Consider the following 20537-nt stretch of genomic DNA (forward strand, 5'->3'; position numbering starts at 1 on the left):
ATTTACAAGTTTAGTTATATTTCTAAATATCAGTATAATTGAGTCTGGAGACTGGTTGTCTCAACTCCATGCGTGGATATACCTAGTGTGGAGATGCCAAGGATGCTGCTGAACTTCCTATAATGCACAGGACAGCCTCCCACAGCAAAGAATTACCACCTCAAAATGTCAATAGTGCCGTGGTTGAGAAACACTGCTATCTTTTCTTCACCAAATAGCCAGAGACCTTTTTCAATTATAGTCTTGTCAACACTCAGCTGAAAATCTTTGAAGGTCTTCCTACTGATTTTAGGTTAAGAATGTAAATCTTTTTTTCTGGCCCATAGGGTTCTCTGTAGGGTCACCCCTACCAACCTCTATCTTTAGCCTGTGCACTCACCTCTTTGCTTTCTGTGCTCTAGCCACATGGGCCTTCCTTCTGTGCTGTACATACTGTGTCTCACTACGGGACCTTACCCTCCCTCTGTCAGAATGCTCTCCTTCCTAACAACCCCCACCATGATCCTAATTCTAACAGAAGAACAAGTGTAAGTGTTGGGGGGAGGTGGCAGCTGGGAGAGACCCAGAGGCTCCATATTGACGATTCTGGAGTACTGAGTGAGGCCACTAAATATACCTGCTTGCTCTCCATTCATTATACAGAATCTTAAAAAAAAAAAAAAGCATGATGGGACCCAGTAGGGAGAGGTACAGCTGAATGGAGCAATGAGGTCAGAGCCTGGCTTTGCTGCCCTGAGAGATGCACTGACCACTGAAGGCCCTGGTGTCTCCCAGGCTTCTGGGGCTCTCTGCATGGGAAAATAGTGATCTTGTCAGAAGCAGATTCCTGGGATCTTTGTTAATATCACCTGGCCTTCCAACCCTAGGCCTGGCTGCCTAAAGAGGAAGAGTATAACCCTTAACTGGGTTGCTGAGGACTTTACCTCAGAGGTGGTGAGAGATGCGCCAGTAGAGGCAGTGGCTGTCTGAACCCTCCTGGCTGTAGTAAGCTTGAGTGGCACCTGCTGCTTGGTGCAGTTGGCGGGCATGTTCATGTTCTGAGTCCTGTTTGGTGATAGGGTCCTGATATCTTTAATGTGATCATCAAAACAGCCTGCAAGCAGGGACTTGTCCAGCAATCCAGTGGTTAAGACTGTGCTTCCTCAGCAGAGGACACGGGTTCAATTCCTGGTTAGGGAACTAAGATCCCACGTGTTGTGTAGTGTGGCCAAACAAAAACAAAAACAAAAACAGCCTGCGACAAAGAGAGAGGTCCGTGTTGTCACATGTGGCTGTGTTTTGCGGCTCCTTTTCAGGAGATATTTTCATTAAAAAAAAAAAAAGTGGGGATATGACAGGGCTGGGGAGGGCCAGCCAGGATGCCTAGTGACTCCCCAAACATGTCACTAAAGAAGTCAGACCCCCAAACATCAAAAATAATGCAGCAAGTAAAGGGGTGTTGACCAGTTTCTTCAGTAGTCTGTTGAGTTAAAAAAAAACAAACAGGCTGTCCTGGAAATCCTTGGTGCTGGTGGGGTGCAGAGCACAGCCAAGGAGTCAGAACAAAAGACTGTGTTGACAAATATTCAGGAAGAACTGGATAGAATGACTCAAAAGCCAGATTCCATGGTAACAAACTCTTCAACAGAAAATGAAGCTTAATTCTTCTTAAGAAGCGCATATGTAAAATGACCAAATGACTATGTACAAGAATCTTCTCTGAGACCAGAACTTTTCTAAGAAAATAAATAAAAAGGATAAACCCCTGTATTATAAACAAAAACAAACAAAATCACAAATCTAATTAACTCTTATTAATCCATTTAAAAATTTTTATTTATTTATCTATTTATTTGGCTGTGCTGTGTCTTAGCTGTGGCACATGGGATCTTTGATCTTTGTTGTGGCGTGAGAGATCTTTCTAGTTGTGGCAGGTAAACTCTTAGTTGCAATGTGTGGGATCTAGTTCCCTGACCAGGGATCAAACCCAGGGCACCTGCATTTGGAGTGCTGAATCTTAGCCACTGCACCATCAGGGAAGTCCCTCTTATTCATCTTTGAGATCTTAGCTCTAACATCTCTTCCTTAGAGAAGACTTCCCTAGACCTCCAGACTAGGTAAAAAGTTCTCATAGTCCTATGAAACTTTCACTCATAGCAGTGTGTAAGTACATACTAGTGTCAATATTTCAATAATATCTGTCTTCTTATACCCAACTTGCCACATTGAAATGCCAAGAAGGTCAATAATCCCAGTTTCTAGTGCAATGGCTGACATATAGTAGACATTAGATAATACTTTTAATAATGGACTTCAATTTTTAGAAGTTTTAGGTTTACAAAAAAAAAATGAGCAGATAGTACAGAGTTACCCTTTCCGCTGGGCATCCCAGGTGTCACAGTGGTAGAGAATCTGCCTGCCAGTGTAGGAGTCGTGAGAGGTGTAGGTTCGATCCCTGTGTCAGGAAGATTCCCAGGAGGAGGAATGGCAACCTGTTCCAGCATTCTTGTCTGGAAAATGCCCTGGACAGAGGAGCCTGGTGGGCTACAATCCATGGGGTCACAAAGAGTCAGATATGACTGAGCAACTGAGTGTACATACACACACACATACGTACACACACACACTCCCTTATCCCAATTTCCCATATTATATCTTTAGTGTGGTACATTTGTTATAATTAATGAAATAATACTGAACCATTGACTGAACTCCATAGGTGACATTAAGGTTTATTCTTTGTATTGTATAATTCTATGAGTTTTGACAACTACACAATGTCATGATCCACCGTTATAGTATAACACATTGTACTTTCATGATACTAAAGATCCTCTGTGCTCTTCCTATTCATTCCTCTCTCTCTTGCCTCCCTAACCTCTGGCAACTACTGATCTTTTTACTATCTCTATAGTTTTGCCTCTTCCAGAATATCATAGTGTTGAACTCATACTCATAATTTTCAGACTGACTTCTTTCACTTAGCAATATGCATTTATCCTCCATATCCTTTCTGGCTTCCTAGCTCATTTCTTTTCATCACTGAATAATATTCCATTGTATAGATGCGCCATAGTTTGTTCATTCACCAGTTGAAGGAATGTTGGTTAATTATAGTTTTGCAACAAACATCTGTAAACATTCATGTGCAAGTTTTTGTGTGGACATATTTATATTTCTTTGGGTAAATACCTAAGGTTGTGACTCCTAGATCATATGGTAAGACTATATCTAGTTTTGTAAGAAACTGCCAAACTGTCTTCTGAAGTGCCTTTATCATTCTCCAGCAATGAAAAGAGTTCCTGTTGCTCTATATATTCATCAGCATTCAATGTTGAATCTATTCAATACTATCAATTATTTTATCAATACTATTCTGATAGTGGTATCTCATTATTTTAATTCGCAATTCCCTAGTGCCATATGACACTGAGCATCTTTTCATATGCTTTATTTGTCATCTGTATATTTTCTTTGGTAAGTTGTCTGTTTACGTGTTTTGCCCATTTTTAATTAGGTTCTTTGTATTTTTTGGATGTGTTTTTTACTGGATATGTGTTTTGCAAATATATTCTCCCAATCCTTAATTTCCTTTTTATTCTCTTAAAGGGTGTCTTTTGCAGAGTGAAACTAATTTTCATAAAGTTAAACTTCTCAATTTTTAAATTCATGGATTATGGTCTTGGTGTCAAACCACATAGATTTTCTCCTGTATTATCTTCTTGAAGTTTTATAATTTTGCATTTTACATTTCTGTTACAGTCAAGAGTATTGTTAGACAAATTAAGAAAGGTTAATGGCAACCTAAATGGAAGAGATGAGTTTGTGTGGGAAGAAAGTTACTGGTTTTAGTCTATGTCTGATGCAGGATACAGCATGCTTGGGGCTGGTGCATGGGGATGACCCAGAGGGATGTTGTGGGGAGGGAGGTGGGAGGGGGGTTCGTGTTTGGGATCGCATGTACACCCGTGGTGGATTCATGTCAATGTATGGCAAAACCAATACAGTATTGTAAAGTAAAATAAAGTAAAAATAAAAATTAAAAAAAAAAAGAAAGTTACTGGTTTTATAGATTCTGGAGGCATCAGCAAGAAATTAACAGCTAAAACCTGTTGGAAACTGATTCAGAGAACTAAGTTGCCAGTTAAGACATAGTTGAGACAGCCAGTTGATCAGAGAGTAGGATTCAGGGTAGAGTAATGACAAGTAAGTCAGAAGAGACAGAAAGATCTGGCTCACTGATCAGAATTTCAAGGGAGGCAGTCCAGTACCCTGGAGAGCTCCCCAAAGAGCTCCTGTTTTGACAGCCTGGGAGTTTCAAATACTCACAGCTGATTGCATCTACATAGTCTCATGGGTTACAAGACCTGAAACTTATATCACGGCATTGTGTGTGTTTTAAATACACTTTTAGATATTACAAGAGTGGAAAAATTAGGAAATAGAGAGGAACATAAAGAAGAGAAACAATCTTACTGCAGAGATGATGATTAACTAACAACAATGGTGAAGCAAGATCCACAAATAGACCCTATCTATTCATATTCATGCCTGTTTTCTTTTGTTAGCAACCCTTCAAATACTCCAGTTTAATGTGTACATTTTGTGAATTAAATTTGAATACCTAAGATTATGTAATTAAATATATTCTGATTCAGTTACTATTTTTGCCAAGCCCTTGTTCCTGTATTAGGAGAGATGGGGAAGAATGCTAGGGAGCAAACTGGATTGGGGTACCAAGGCTTGATTAAGTGTGCACTTTTCCATGTGGTATCAGCCCTCTCCTTTATTGAGCTCCAGATGCACTTCCTGCTGCATACTTGACATCTCATTTTAATATCCCATGGGCACCTTAAACTCAACTTGTTCAGAACTTAATTAGTTTTTCCCTCAAATTATTCCATATCTTTTAGTATCTATCTTCGTTAATTTTAACATCAACACCTTATCCAATCTTCGCAAAAATGAAGATGGGAAAAAGAAAGGGAAGAGGAAACAAAGAAAAAGTCATCCTCTGTCCTCTCACTCAAGCCACAAACCTCAAAGCTTATCATTAAATCAATTCATTCTTTCACCTATCTCTTCCAGTGACTGCCAAGTTTTGTTAGTATCTCTTTCTGTCTCTTCTTTCCTCTCTGTTCAGATCTTCAGCCATCACTCACTTATTCAGTTGCAGTGGCCTCTTAATTTGCAGTATTTCCTGCATTGAATCCAATTTCCACACTACTACCAAAGAGATATTTCTAAAGGATCTCTTTATTTAATATCCTCTGATGATCCTCCTATTTCTGTATAGGAGAGTGATGAAACAGATGCAAGAGACTTGGGTTCAATCCCTGGGTGGGGAAGATCCCCTGAAGTAGGCAATCCTTGCCTGGAAAATCCTTGCCTCTTCCATGGACAGAGGAGCCTGGTGGGCTACAGTCCTTGGGGTTGTAAAGAGTTGGACACAACTGAGCACACACACATACAGACACTCCACCTACAGAGTGTCATACTGAGTGAAGCCAGGAAGAGAAGAAAAATATTGTATGACATCCCGTATATGTGGAATCTAAAAAGAAATGATACAAATGAGCTTACTTACAAAACAGAAAGAGACTCACAGAAAATGAACTTACGGCTGCCAGGGGAAAGGGACAGTTAGGAGACATTGGGAAGTTCATGTACACACTGCTATATTTAAAATGGATAACCAACAAGGACTTATAGTATAGCACATGGAACTCTGCTCAATGTTATGTGCCAGCCTGGATGGGAGGGGTTTCTGGGGGAGAATTGATGTAAGCATGTATATGGCTGAGTCCCTTTGCTATTTACCTGAAACTACCACAACATTGTTAATTGGCTATACACCAATACAAAATAAAAAATTGAAAGTTTGAAAAAAACAGAAAAAAGTAAAGAGTGGTCTCTGTAGTCAAACAAAACTGGATTCAGGGATTTCCCTGGTGTTTCATTGTGGTGGCCCTGGTTCAGGGATTTCCCTGGTGTTTCATTGTGGTGGCCCTGGTTCAATCGCTGGTGTGAGAACTAAGATTCTGCAAATGGTGTGGTGTGGCCACAAAAAAAAAAAAAATAATAAGAGAATTCAGATCTTCACTTACTATTGTACAACCCCGGACAATTTGCTTATCTTCTCTGTACTTCAGTTGCTTCATCTATAAAATAGGAATTGATAATATCTGCTTCATAGGGTTGTTGAGAATATTAAACAAAATAGCATATGTACTTTTTCACATGTCTTAGCAGAGTGTAAACATTCAATAATTATTATTATTACTATTATTATAATAATGGAAGTTCAAACTCCATTGCATGTTAGTAGATTCAAAATATTTTGATAGCTCAAAATAACAACTTCTCTTTGGGAAAACATCTTATCTCCCAGGCCAATTATCTGCCTCTTGTGATGGCAGCTAATAAGACTCCACTTTTTTGGCTACAGGGATGGGCATTGATTCAATTTATGTTGAATATCTCATCTTTTTGCCTATGACACACTGTTGAGATTGGGCATGTGACCCAAGACTAGTCCAACAGAATCCTTCCTTGGGATTTTTCTGGCTGGAACTCTAAAGGTGGGGAGTAGGGGTGGGGAAAGGAGGCAGAAGGAGAAAATTCCCTTTTCTTAATTGGTTACTACAGAAAATGTAACCTTCCTAAAAGACCTCTTTTCCACTAAACAGCGGCCAGTTGCAGAAGAAGAAAATGAAACACCATTTAGAGAGAAGAAAGGAGAGAGAGAGAGATAGCAGGGGTGGGCTGGGGAGGTTGAGAGAGATAGTCTGAGAGAGACACTGAGAGAGAGATGGAGGCTCCTTCTATCTTTTTAGTTTCTGTTTCCAGACAATACCAAGGCAAGGGTTTCCACCCTTCAATTCTGGTTGCAGCTGTGACCCTTGCAATCAAAAAAAGTCTTGACTGATATCACTTGTCATATGAGGTCTCTCACAATAAGACCCAATCATCTTTCAATCTTTCACACGAGGTTTCACTAAATTTATTCTCATTCCTTTCACACTTCTGTACATTTATATTGTATCTCAATTGCTTATTAATGGCACTACCTCCAGATTCTAAGCCCTCCACCTTTGTAGGTATATATTATCAATGCTTGTACCCTGTCCTGAACACTGTATGGCATAGTTTTTCTATTATTTATTGTTAAATAACCATTTATAATTTTATTTATATAAAGATAGATCTATGGTCCAGATGTATTTCCAGGGATAGGAATATAAAGAATAGTAATGCCTATCTACCCTCAAGAAGCTCGCAGTTGAATCAGGGGAGTCAGACATGTAATAATTGCTGTAAGAGAAAAAAATAAAGTACCTTTACACACACTTTCATTTAATCCAAATGATAAAGCTTTAATGCTGATATTCTTATCCTCCCCATTGAACGTTGTGAGAGTTTAGGTACCTGGCCCAAGATCATTCAGCTAATAAAGTAAGAGGCTAGCCAGTGACTGAGGTCCTTTGTCTTCCAGGGTTCCTGCTTTTGTTCCACCTTTCACATTATGCTTTCTCTCTTACCTTGTCCGCATTTTTGGTCACTCAGTGGAAAAATAGCAGAGCAAAGCAGATAAACACAGATAATTCTTTGTCTCTCTCTCTCTCTTATCCTCTTCCTCCTAGCTTTCAGTGATTTCATTTTCAGAAGCTTGTGTCATAACCAAGGTGTGTCACAAGCATGAATTAGAACCTAGTTCTTATGACTCTTCTTTTGGGGGGTGGGGCAGGGCGCTGTGCCATGCAGCATGTATGACCTTAGTTCCTCTAGGAATCCAGTCCATGCCCCCAGCAACAGAAGCGTGGAGTCTGAACCACTGGTCTATCTGTGGTTCCCTTATGACTCCGAATTGAGTGATTTGTTTTGACTGCACACACAGTTTTCACTTACCTTAAATTTTGATTGCCAGGACAGCACAAGTATCACTTTAAAGAAGCACAATAAATTCTTCTGGGATTAGGGTAGGGGAGTGAATGATTGAAAGTTGGTCAGTTGTGTTTGACTCTTTGCGACCCTATGGACTATACAGTATATGGAATCCTCTAGGCCAGAATATTGGAGTGGGTAGCCTTTCTCTTCTCCAGGGGATCTTCCCAACCCAGGGATCGAACCAAGGTCTCCCACATTGCAGGTGGATTCTTTACCAGCTGAGCCACAAGGGAAGCCCACGAATACTGGAGTGGGTAGCCTATCCCTTCTCCAGTGGCTCATCCTGACCCAGGAATCAAACTGGGGTCTCCTGCACTGCAGGTGGATTCTTTACCAACTGAGCTATAAGGGTAGGGGAAAGGTAATTTGAAAAGCTTGAGGAAGGTGCATGTGCTGTTGGTGAGGGAAAAATATTTAAAGGATCCACACCCATTTTCACAAAGCACGTAATAAAGGGTAAATTTTGAAATGGTAGGCAATAAACTGATAAGGGGCACACTATATTTTAAGATGTATTATATGAAGGGTCTAAGTTTTCTATATATACTGTTACAACAGATAAATGAGTTTAAAAGTAATGTTTATATTATATTCGTTATCGTTTAAGTGTTAGTTGCTTAGTCCTGTCTGACTCTTTGTGATCCCATGGACTATAGCCCATCAGGCTCCTCTGTCCATGGGATTCTCCAGACAAGAATATTGGAGTGAGTTGCCGTGTATAAGCTTTGGATAAGAAGGAAAGGAATTTTAACAAATCTTTTTTATATGATTATTATGAAAACATTCTTTTTTTATGTATCCAGTATATATAAAGACTTCTTATAACTTAATTAAAGAAGACTAATAGTACAGTTTCAGATCCATTTCGCTTTTAGACGAGTGAAAGCAGACTCTATAAGGGTACTTTTCTTTGCCTTCTCTGGTTATATGCATTTCAATCTCTGCACAATGAACAATGCAAAAGGTCTTCTAGCTTTTCCCCACAAAGAGTAATAGCTAATAATCGACAGTTCTTAAGTTTATACATTCCTTGTGATTTTTCAATTATAAATTTTTAGAAAATTTGAGAATTACCTAATATTTTAATTTTTGTATTTTTCATTTTTGGCTTTGAATACAGTAGAGAGCTAAATGCTATTATTGGGTTGTGTTACATATTAAGATATCTGGACTGTTTTAGTCAGAGTAAACTAAAATGTCCTGGGTAGCAAACAATTCCAAATTGCAGTGGCTTCCTTGGTGGCTCAGATGGTAAAGCGTCTACCTGCAATGCGGGAAACCCGGGTTCAATTCCTGGGTCGGGAAGATCCCCTGGAGAAGGAAGGAAATGGCAATCCACTCCAGCACTCTTGCCTGGAAAATCCCGTAGACGGAGGAGCCTGATAGGCTACAGTTCACGGAGTCCCAAAGAGTTGGACACAACCGAGCGACTTCACTTCACTTAATATAACAATAGTTTATATCTCTAAATATCTACATGCAAAAAGATGAATACAGGCCTATATCTCACAGTGTGCACAAAAATTAACTCAAATGGATCATAGACTTAAATGTAAGAACTAAACCTATAAAATTTTCAGAAGAAAACATAATAGAAAATCTTTGTGATCTTGGGTCAGGCAAAGAGTTCTTAGAAATAACATCAAAAGCATACGGCATGGAATATTACTCATCCATAAAAAGGAATGCATTTGAGTCAGTTTTAATGAGGTGGACGAATCCAGAGCCTATTATACAGAGTGAAGTAAGTCAGAGAGGGAAAGATAAATATCATATATTATGCATATATATGGAATCCAGAAAGATGGTACTAATGAAATTTTCTGCAGGGCAGCAATAGAGACACAAACACAGAGAACAGACTTATGGACATGGGGGCGGGAAGGAGGAAGGAGAAGGTGAGATGTATGGAGAGAATAACATGGAAACTTATACTACCATATGTAAGATAGCCAATGGGAATTTGCTGTATGATTCAGGGAACTCAAACAGAGGCTCTGTAACAACCTAGATGTGTGGGATGGAGAGGAAGATGGGAGGTAGTTTCAAGATGGGAGGACATATTTATATCTATGGCTGATTTATGTTGATGTTTGGCAGAAACCAACAAAATTCTGTAAAGCAATTATCCTTCAACTAAAAGAATAAATAAAAATTTTAAAGAAAGCATATGGTATCGAAAAAAGGTACACTGGACTTCATCAAAATTAAGAAACTTTAGTGCTTCAAAAGATACCACTAAGAAAATGAAAAGACAAACCATAGACTGGGAAAAAAATTTGCTTATCATGTATCTGATAAAGGATCTGTACCCAGGATATATATAGACTTCTTATAACTTGAAAAAAGACAAACAATACAGTTAAAAAGTGGGTAAAAGATTTGAATACATGCTTCACCAAAAAAGATGTAAGAAGGGCTAATACGCACATGAAAAGATGCTCAACATCATTAGCCATTAGGGAAAATCAGATTGAAATCATGAGGAACTACTTCATTCCCACTGGAAGATTAAAATAAAAAAGATAAGTAATAACAAATACTGGTGAGGATGTGAAGAAATCAGAACCCTCCCACATACTTTTCCTGCTCACATTTTGGAAAATAGTTTGGCAGTATCTTAAAAGGTTTAATATAAACTGACTATACAATGCAGCAATTCCGGGTGTAGGAATCTATCAAAGAAAAACAAAAACAAGTATCTACACAAGAGTTGTACACAAACATTCATAGCAGATTATTCATAGTAGCCCCAAACTGGTGAATGGATAACAAAATAGAATACATTCATACAGTGGAGTACTATTCAACAATAGAAAGGAAAGAACTAGGGACACATGGTACAATGTGGATGAACCTCAAAAATATTGTGGTGAGTGAAAGAGGTCAGACCAAAAGACTACACATTGTATGAGTCCATTCATATGAAATGGCCAGAAAAGGCAAATCTACAGCAACAGATAACAGATTGCCTGGGGTGAGGAGTCGGAGAAGGCAATGGCACCCCACTCCAGTACTCTTGCCTGGAAAATCCCATGGATGGAGGAGCCTGGTGGCTACAGTCCATGGGGTCACAAAGAGTCAGACATGACTGAGCGACTTCGCTTTCACTTTTCACTTTCAGGCAGGGGAGAAGGAAATGGCAACCCACTCCAGTGTTCTTGCCTGGAGAATCCCAGGGGTGGCGGAGCCTGGTGGGCCGCCGTCTATGGGGTCGCACAGAGTTGAACATGACTGAAGCGACTTAGCAGAAACAGCAGGAGTTGGAACAAGCACTGATTATAAATGGACATAATGACTTTTTTTAGGGTGGTGAAAATCTTCTAAAACTGGATTGTGGTGATGGTTATACAATGTTAGTCTCTCCTGTTTTCATTTAGGGACCCAAAATGAAAGATATTCCATCACAACACAAGCTTCCAGGATCACCACAGCAAGCAGGAGGGGATGTGCATCTGCCTCTTAAAGATTTTCCTAGAGAGTGATTGATTTTCTCTTCCATTTTATAGGTAAAAATGAGTTACATAGCCATACCTAACTCTAGGTAAAATGCAATTAGTAAAAATGAGCTACACAGCCATACCTAACTCTATGTAAAATGCAATTTTACTCTTTGCCTGGAAGAAAGGAGAACCAGAATTTTTGTGAGCAACCTGTATGACCATCAGAGAAATACATAACAACAAAGAGTACAGTTTACTTGGACTGGAGTTGTTTTGCTTTGTACATCTGAGACGTTCCACATTTGTTTCTTCTTAAGGTTCTAACCCATGGCAATATTGCTTCAGTTCAGTTCAGTCGCTCAGTCGTGTCCAACTCTTTGCAACCCCATGAATCGCAGCAAGCCAGGCCTCCCCATCCATCACCAACTCCCGGAGTTCACTCAGATTCACGTCCATTGCTTACTTAGCAGTAATTTCTGAGACCACCGTTACAGAAATTCTTTGCATTTTACTATGACTCCCTCACTGCCCTCGATTCCCTGAGCACCTGGCTTCCTAAAATGAAATGATTGCACTTTTGTACTCATATGTTTACATAGGGAAAAAGTAAACTTTTTTTTCCCAAAAAGACAGGCATCGTTGACTTCTCTAATGTATAAACGATCAGAACACTTTTGTGTGGCTAAAGAAGCTGAAAGTTAGACCAGTAAGTGGAAATTACAGGAAGGCAGATTGTACATTTATAAAAGGACGGACTTTCTAATTATTAGCGTTTGTGAAATCGGCAAGACTGCCTCCGAGGTACTGAACCACTAAAGATGTTGAAGCTGAGACTTGATGACCACTTGAGAGAATTGTTGAGGGGAATTTAGACCAAATGTTCTCTAAAACTGATGTTCTGTGATTAGATTTAGCTGCACAGCACGTATACCTTTTAAAAAATAAGTTAAACTCCATTCAACCAGAAGTGTGAAGGGGATTGAAGACAAATTTATGAGAAAATAGGTTATTATAAAAGTGAAACTTGAAAGGTAGCAGATAGATTGAGGCTGTCTTCTTAGACGGGAAAACATGGTACTAATTATCCCTGTGAAGTAATGAGACAGAAATTAAAAATTATTTTTAGAGTATTTTGACAGTTATAAACAAAGGTACCATATGCGCCTATTAAGAGGAGTTGGGTTTTATCTAAGTAGAAGTCACAGAGACAAGCATTCACTCTCTGTCACTTAGGACATCTGCAGCAGAATATTCGTAGGCTAAGGGTCTGCTCTAGCACAAGAAAGTTTTATATTGCCAAAATAAACCACTTAGGACGAAATTATTCTCAGATTTCATCACAATTATTAAGAATCTGCAAAGCAGATAAGCAGAGAAATCATTCATCGTCAGGGAAAAAAGTGTGAAAATCTTCTCCTGATAGGAAGGAATTTGGAGCTGGACAATAATCGCCGAACAAAATGTGATTCTGACGTCCCGGGCCTCTTCCCCGCTGAATGAAATTCGAACAGGCCTCAGGATGAAGGTTAGAGATTTTCTCCATAGAAAGAAAATTGGCAGGGCAAGACGTAAGGGGTACCGTTCTATTTGTCAGGAACAGAACATGCAACGTGAAAGCTGAACACAAGCTTCCCTCTGTAACAGAAAGAGCCAATACACCAGAGAACACCGTTCACTATTGTGTTAGCGCCGGCGGCGGAAGGACTTAGTTCACCACAAAGTCAAAGAGTCCTTCTTTGTTCAGTCCTAGCCGCGGACGCAGAGCGCGGTGTTCTTCCGCGCTCGCCCCGCAGTCCCCGCCCCCTCGCGGCTCTGGAGAGCTGCCATTCGGCACCGGAGGCGCTCCGCTTTCCCAGAATGCACCGGCAGTCCGCGGGAAACCAAAATGGCGAAGGGTTGTAGCGAAGTGGGCTGTGTTTGAGGCCGGTGTAAGAACGCTCACTCTACCCTTCCCCAACCCTCGTCCCCAGGACCTCGGTTTGTGCGTGTGTATGTGCGGGGTGCCCGGTGGGGCGGGTGCCTAGTAAGTGCTCGGACTCGCAAGGGAAGCGCCCACGGGGTCGTGATTGGTTGTTTTTTCCTGTATGAAGCGGTTGGCACCACTGAAGTGACCGAATGAGGTGAGAGACCTTGGCCTGGGAACCAGGCTCTTCCGGAGGAGGTGGAGGGGGTGGGGAGGAGGAAGAAAGGAAGCAAAAGGGAAAGATGGAGGCTCAAGGTGGGGGTGGGGGCTGCAGTATGTGTATGGGGGTGCCTTGAAAAGAATGGATGGAAAGGAGTAGTCAGTTGGGTACTGGAGAAAATAGGGTCTAAAGGAGCGAGCAGGGCATTGGGGGAAGTCGGTTGGAGGAACAAGATGAAACGTTGAGACGGGGAAGCTGGGTTTGGAGGGGCAGGAAGGAACCTGGGGGCGGGAGACGGTTGGAGGGGCAGGATGAACCTGGTGATGAGGGGGTGGGGAACCGAGGGGAGGAGCCATTAGGAAATGGGGAATGAGGGAGATGTTGGGGACCACAGTGAAGGGGTTGTCTGGGACCTTAGAGGGCGCAAAGGGAAGTAGCCGCTTGAAACGGGGTGGGGGATGAAATTGTATGGAATTGGAGTATGGGGTAGAGTAGAAGGGCAGGATGGAGTGTGAGGTTAAGGGGAACACTAAGTAGAGCCTGAGAGCAAACCCTGCAAACTTAAAGGGAAGAAGTGGAAGAAAAATGTGAGATGGGAGAGAGGTACCTTATATTCAGAGCCCACCAAAAATCGGAGGCAATTCTGTTTAATTAAGTCTAACTCTTAATGCCTGGTCGGATGTAGATTTGTATCATTGTATTCACTTTACAACTGAGGTAATTACGGCTTAAGAGATTTTAACTAATTTGCCAAGATTTCTTAACATGTTTTAGTAGTGCCAGAACTCTTAACTGTGTTTTGCAATGTGGCGTCCTTGGTTGGTAGACTTTTTCTTTGGAAGCAACTAGCGGGAACAGATGAGATGGATTTATCGGGGTGATTTGACGAACTGTAAGGGTTCGAGAACAATGGGAAAAGGGGTATGAAATACTGTTCTGTTCTTTAAAACATTTAAGGTTGGTTGAAGATAGAGTCCATTTACTAATTCAAATATATAAACCTAGGTAGGCTTGTGTATAATATAAGAAAGCACCATGTGAGGTCAGTATAGAACTACAAGTATGTATATAGTTCCTTATTTGACTCCAGATGCTCCGGTAGTAGTAACTTTCTCCTTCAGATTGATTCCAGGTGACCCTTCTGTACACCTTGGCTGTAGGTTGGTTTCAGTTTCATGTTTTCATTCTCGAGAATTTCTTTCTTTGGTAGTGGATTGTAAAGACAGTGCCTTTAAAAGTATTTAGTGTGGATAAAATAAAGTGTGCGTCAATTAATGAGTGACCTTTTCGGTGGTTTGAAATGCTTTAAATAGAATTGATTTGACTAAGCTTCAAGTGCCCAGTAGTTTTAGCAAGGAAAGAGCTGATTTTAAATTTCTGTTATATTCTTGGGCTTCCCTGGGAGCTCAGCTGGTAAAGAATCCGCCTGCAATGCGGGAGCCCCCGGTTCGATCCCTTGATATTTGGAATGTTGTTCACTTTCCAAGCGTTTGTGGTGATAACTTGGGATGGGAATATGAGATGAAGCTTTTTGTTTTTGTTTTTTTAGGTTTCCAAATATAAAAATCTATTTGAATTCACATTTTAAATTTGTTCACCTCCATTTTTTTTAAGTGCTAAAAATATTTTAAAATATTTGAATTAAGAGTGCACCTGTTTCCTGATACTGCACATTCATGTCAGTGGGCGTTAACGAAATCTATACCTATCGGGATGAAGCGCTCTCACAGTTTTAGAAGTATAGAAATCATCTGGCTAAACATTATATCTAGGTAAAACAGTGTATTTAATTATGCTTTTAATTACGCCTGTTACCTCAGAACTCGAGTAGGAAATTAATTTTATTCCGTGTATTTTGCTATGGGTCATAAACTCTTTGATGTCATGAATTATAAATAGACCTTTTCATTAGACCTTTGACTGACAGGATACTTTGCTTTATATTTAAGCATAATCTTTACATCTGACTTTAGGAAACTGGCAGTATAGTGATAATCTAGTTTAACAGATGGGGAAGTTTGCCTCTGAGCAGTTGCCAAGGCCAACATCTGTAGCTTGGTCGTTCTGAAAGTAAAATTTAACTCTAGTTAGTCTAAACTTCCATGAATGGTATTTCTTTGTTGATATATTATGCTTTGTTTTCCCTGTTCTTCAAGATTTGTTTCTTGTAGCACAATACAGTGTGTGTGTGTGTGTGTGTGTGTGTGTGTTCAGTTGTTTCAGTCCTGTCTGAATCTTTGCGGCCATATGGACTGGAGCCCGCCAGGCTCCTCTGTCCATGGGATTCTCCAGACAAGAATACTGGAGTGGGTTGCCGTGTTCTCTTCCTGGGGGTCTTCCTGACCCAGGGATCTATCCTGCATCTTGTACATCTTCTGCATTGGCAGGCAGGTTCTTTACCACTAGTGCCACCTGGGAAGCCCAAAATACAGTATAACAACCCGGAACTGGACTATGATGGTTTCTCTGTGGATGTTTTTTAATGTGTTCGAGTAGTGTTCTCTAGTGGAACTTTTCTGCGGTGATGGCAGCTGTCTATATCTGCTGTACCCAGTATGGTAGCCATAGGCCCATGTGGTGTTAAATACTAGAAATGTAACTGGTGAGGCTGATAGTTGAATTTATAATTTAATATACTTCATTTAAACTAAAATTAAAATGGCCATATGTGACTGCTGTATGGGACGGCACAGTATTGCATCCGTTTATTCGGAATTGTCACACCCATTAACCATGGAAACCACATGAACCCGAGGTAAGGAACTATCTTTGAACTGAAGGGATTCACATTCCCTTTGTAACTTTTTAAGGTGAAGTAATCTTCATTTTTGCACACACCATGTCTTCTGTCATATATGTTTTCACATAACATTGCAAAAGAATAATGAAGGTAGCAATGTCTCTTGTCTTTTTTAAGATACAAGATTCTTTTTCTTTTGTCAGAAACAACGGAAACGAGTTTTAGGAAAATTAGTTTCCTTTGCTATTTAAAATAATTTGTTATTTTTACACATAAACTTTCAAACACATACAAAGTGAACAGAAGTATAATGAGCTTTTCAATGGAAAATTTATACATATTAAAATGCAGACATTAACTCTACACTTCAATAGCTTGAAATATAATGCATGTTTTATATTTATAATGGCACCCCACTCCAGTACTCTTGCCTGGAAAATCCCATGGATGGAGGAGCCTGGTGGGCTGCAGTCCATGGGGTCTCTAACAGTTGGACACAACTGAGCGACTTCACTTTCACTTTTTACTTTCATGCATTGGAGAAGGAAATGGCAACCCACTCCAGTGTTCTTGCCTGGAGAATCCCAGGGACAGGGGAGCCTGGTGGGCTGCCGTCTGTGGGGTCACACAGAGTTGGACACGACTGAAGTGACTTAGTAGTAGTAGTAGTATACATATACCTGGAAGCTTCCCAGGTGGGGTAGTGGTAGAGAACCCGCTTGCTCATGTAGGAGACATAAGAGACATCGATTCATCCCTGGGTTGGGAAGATTGCCTGGAGGAGGGCATGGCAACAAGAATCCATGGGATTCTTGCCTGGAGAATCCCATGGACAGAGAAACCTGGCAGGCTACAGTCTATAGAGTTGCAGAGTCAGATATGACTGAAGCGTCTTAGCGGGCAGGCACTCAGTCATAAGGGAGAGGCAGCATTTTGGGCTTCTCTGGTGGCTCAGTGGTAAAAAGTCCACCTGCAGTGCAGGAACCTCAGGAGACGCAGCAGGTTCGATACTTGGATTGGAAAGATCCCCTGGAGGAGGAAAAGGCAACCCACTTCATTATTCTTGTGTGGGAAATCCCATGGACAGAGGAGCTTGGGGGGCTACGGTCCACGGGGTTGCAAAGAGTTGGACATAACTGAAATGACTTAGCATGCACGTGTACATAATTCACATACATGTACCCTTTTAACTTACAAGTCAGTGATTTTTAGTATATTCAGAGTTGTGCAGCCATCACATCATTATCTAATTTCAGAACGTTTTCTTTACCCCCAAATGAAAGTCTGTATTCATTAGTAGTCACTCTTCATTCTTCCCTACCCCTACCCTGGACAACCACTAGTCTACTTTCTGTGTTTGTATTTTGCCTATCTTGAACATTTCATGCAAGTGGAATCATACATTTTTGAGGCCTTTTGTGTTCGGCTGCTTTAACCTGTTGTAATGTTTTCAAGGTACATCCATGTTGTAGCACTTGTAGTAAGTACTTCCTTTTTATGGTTAAAATATATTTCATTGTATGGACATACTACAGTTTGTTTATTCATTCATCGGTTCATTGACGTTTTATCCCCACTTTTTGGCTATTAATGAATAATGCTACTGTACACATACATATGCAGGGTTTGTATGGACATTACTTCCATTTCTTTTAGTTACATAGCTATGAGTGGAATTACTGGGTCAGATGATACCTTTGTGTTTAAAGTTTTGAGGAGCTGCCAAACCATTTTCCAAAGGCCCTGGACCCTTATATATCCTCACCAGCAACTACAGGGGTTCCATTTTCTCCATATCCTTGCTTATGCTGCTGCTGCTAAGTCGCTTCAGTTGTGTCTGACTCTGTGACCCCATAGACGGTAGCCAACCAGGCTCTGCCTGGGATTCTCCAGGCAAGAACATTGGAGTGGGTTGCCATTTCCTTTTCCAATGCATGAAAGTGAAAAGTGAAAGTGAAGTCGCTCAGTCAAGTCTGACTCTTAGCGACCCCATGGACTGTAGCCTACCAGGCTCCTCCATCCATGGGATTTTCCAGGCAAGAGTACTGGAGTGGGTTGCCATTGCCTTCTCCAGATCCTTGCTTATACTTGTCTTTTTGATTATAACCATCCTGCTGGGTGTGCAGTGGTTATCTCATTGTGGTTTTGATTTGCATTGCCCTGATGGCTAATGCTGTTGCATGTTTTAAACCCTGTAGTTATTTGGGCTGTGGTATATCTTGTTTGAATAACTGCCTATTTAGGTCCTTTGCCTCTTTAAAAAAATTGGATTCTCTTTTTAGTGAGAGTTGTAAGCATTTTTGTGTATTTTGAATCCAAGTCCCTTATCAAATGTATGATGTACAGTTATCTCCTGTGGGTTGTCTTTTCACTTAATGATGTCCATTGAAACACAAAAGTTTTCGATTTTGAAGATGTTTGATTTATCCTCTTTTTCTTTTTTGCTGTGTGTTTTTTTGTTTGTTTGTTTTGTTTTGTTATTATCATTTTTTGGCTGTGGTGAGTCTTCATTGCTGCTGAGGCTTTTCTCTAGATAGGTGTGCCAGTTTCTCATTGTGGTGGCCTCTCTTATGGAGCATAGGCTCTAGGGCTCCTGGGCTTCAGTAGTTGCAGCATATGGGCTAGGTATGTAAGGTTTCTGGCCTCTGGAGTGCTGGCTCAGTAGTTGTGGAGCTTGGGCTTAGTTGCTCCGCAGCATGTGGGATCTTCCTGGATGGGGGATCGAACGCATGCCTCCTGCATTGTATTCTTGACCACTGAGCTATCAGGGAAGTCCCTTGCTTGTGCATTTGATGTCATACCTAAGAAACCATTCCCTAATTCCAGTACAGTTTTGACAAATGGATATAATTGTATATATTCTATCATGGTATCATAGAATATTTTTTTTTTCCTAGTAAGCTCACATGTAGCTTTTCTTAGGCTCCTCCATCTCCCTAATTACAGTTCACTTTAATTTATATAATTCACCTAATATAAATACTGGAATCTTGGCAGTATGCATATCTGTTAAAATTTTTGTTTCATAAAACTGTAACTGCTGTCTTAGCTTGAAAATTCCATTCTACAAGGAATATTATAGTAGTGGCTTAAGAATCTTAATATTATGTGGTGACAGTCCTAACCAACATTTTAAGGGTGTAACATAAAAGGTTTTTTAATGGCTTGTGAAGTCAGTTCTGTTACTTTGAATGGATAAAACTGAGTAGGGACTTAATGAGTTGTTATTCAGTCACTCAGTCTTTGTGGCCCCTTGAACTCTAGCACGTTTACTTCCAAATGTTCCCTAAGATGAATATATAAAAATTAGGGGAACAAGGTAATGTGAGGGATCCTTGTGATGATGGAAATATTAGTATCTTGACTGTATTGATGTTAATATTTTTGCTTGTGATATTATTCTGCAGTTTTCAAAGATGCTACCATTGGATAAGAGTTACACAGAATCTATTATTTCTTACAGCTGTTTATAAAATACAATATCTCAAACTAAAATGTTTGATTAAAAAATAAAAGTTAGGGGGACAAAAATGGACCAAATCAGGCATAGCAAGATGAGGTTAAATTTGGTTTGGTTTCAGTTGGTCAGGTTCTAAAAATAGTCAACTTTTGTTTTTCTCTACTCTTACTAGTGAAGTTTATATTGCAGATAAAGCTCCCACAATTTTTTTAGGTTGTAGTTGGGGGTTGAGGTGGAAAGACACAGTTGTCTACTGGAAAGTACTGACTGTATACTCAGAAGATTTGGGTTTTTGTTTAATCTACTAACTCTGCAGCAGTTTTAGTTAGTTCCTTTACTTACGAAACAGGGATGTTACCCACGTGTTATTCGCAGGATTGCTGGGAGGGTCAAGAAGGAAAATAAAGGAGAAAGTGCTTTAAAAACTAGATGCAATGTAATTGTTTAGTATTATTTTCCAAAATCCTTTTCCTGAAGAGTTGTATAGAACAAGAGAAGTACCTATGATGAAACCTATACAATAAAAACACCCTCTGCAACTTTCCTCTCCAGATGACGAGTATGTCAAATAATGAATAATTTATTTTTCCCTATTGATAAGTATGACTTCAAACATGTAAGCTAAACTGCCATGTACCCTGTTGAGTATACTATTTTTAGAAGTGTTACTGAACTGAATGTTGAATTTTTAAAAACCATATTAAAATTTGAAAAATACCAGCTCTTGGTATTTTGGGTTGACCAGTGCTGCTATCCATGGGGTCGCTAAGAGTCGGACATGACTGAGCGACTTCACTTTTCGCTTTTCACTTTCATGCATTGGAGAAGGAAATGGGAACCCACTC

At 40.1% G+C, this 20537-nt stretch overlaps 1 protein-coding gene across 4 annotated transcripts in view; it reads left to right on the plus strand.

The window, feature by feature from the left end:
• Window positions 13189-20537, plus strand: part of MTF2 (metal response element binding transcription factor 2) — a 74987-nt gene continuing 67638 nt past the window's right edge. For 2 of the 4 annotated variants that reach the window (XM_005678091.1, XM_005678093.1), the window contains exon 1: window positions 13189-13489. In XM_005678091.1, the coding sequence (XP_005678148.1) occupies window positions 13485-13489 (5 nt within the window). In that variant the 5' untranslated portion in view covers window positions 13189-13484. The remainder of the gene's footprint in view (window positions 13490-20537) is intronic. The other 2 variants (XM_013962623.2, XM_013962622.2) reach the window with 1 other exon arrangement.

Source organism: Capra hircus, chromosome 3 (genome assembly GCF_001704415.2).
Source record: "Capra hircus breed San Clemente chromosome 3, ASM170441v1, whole genome shotgun sequence".
NCBI lineage: Eukaryota > Metazoa > Chordata > Mammalia > Artiodactyla > Bovidae > Capra > Capra hircus.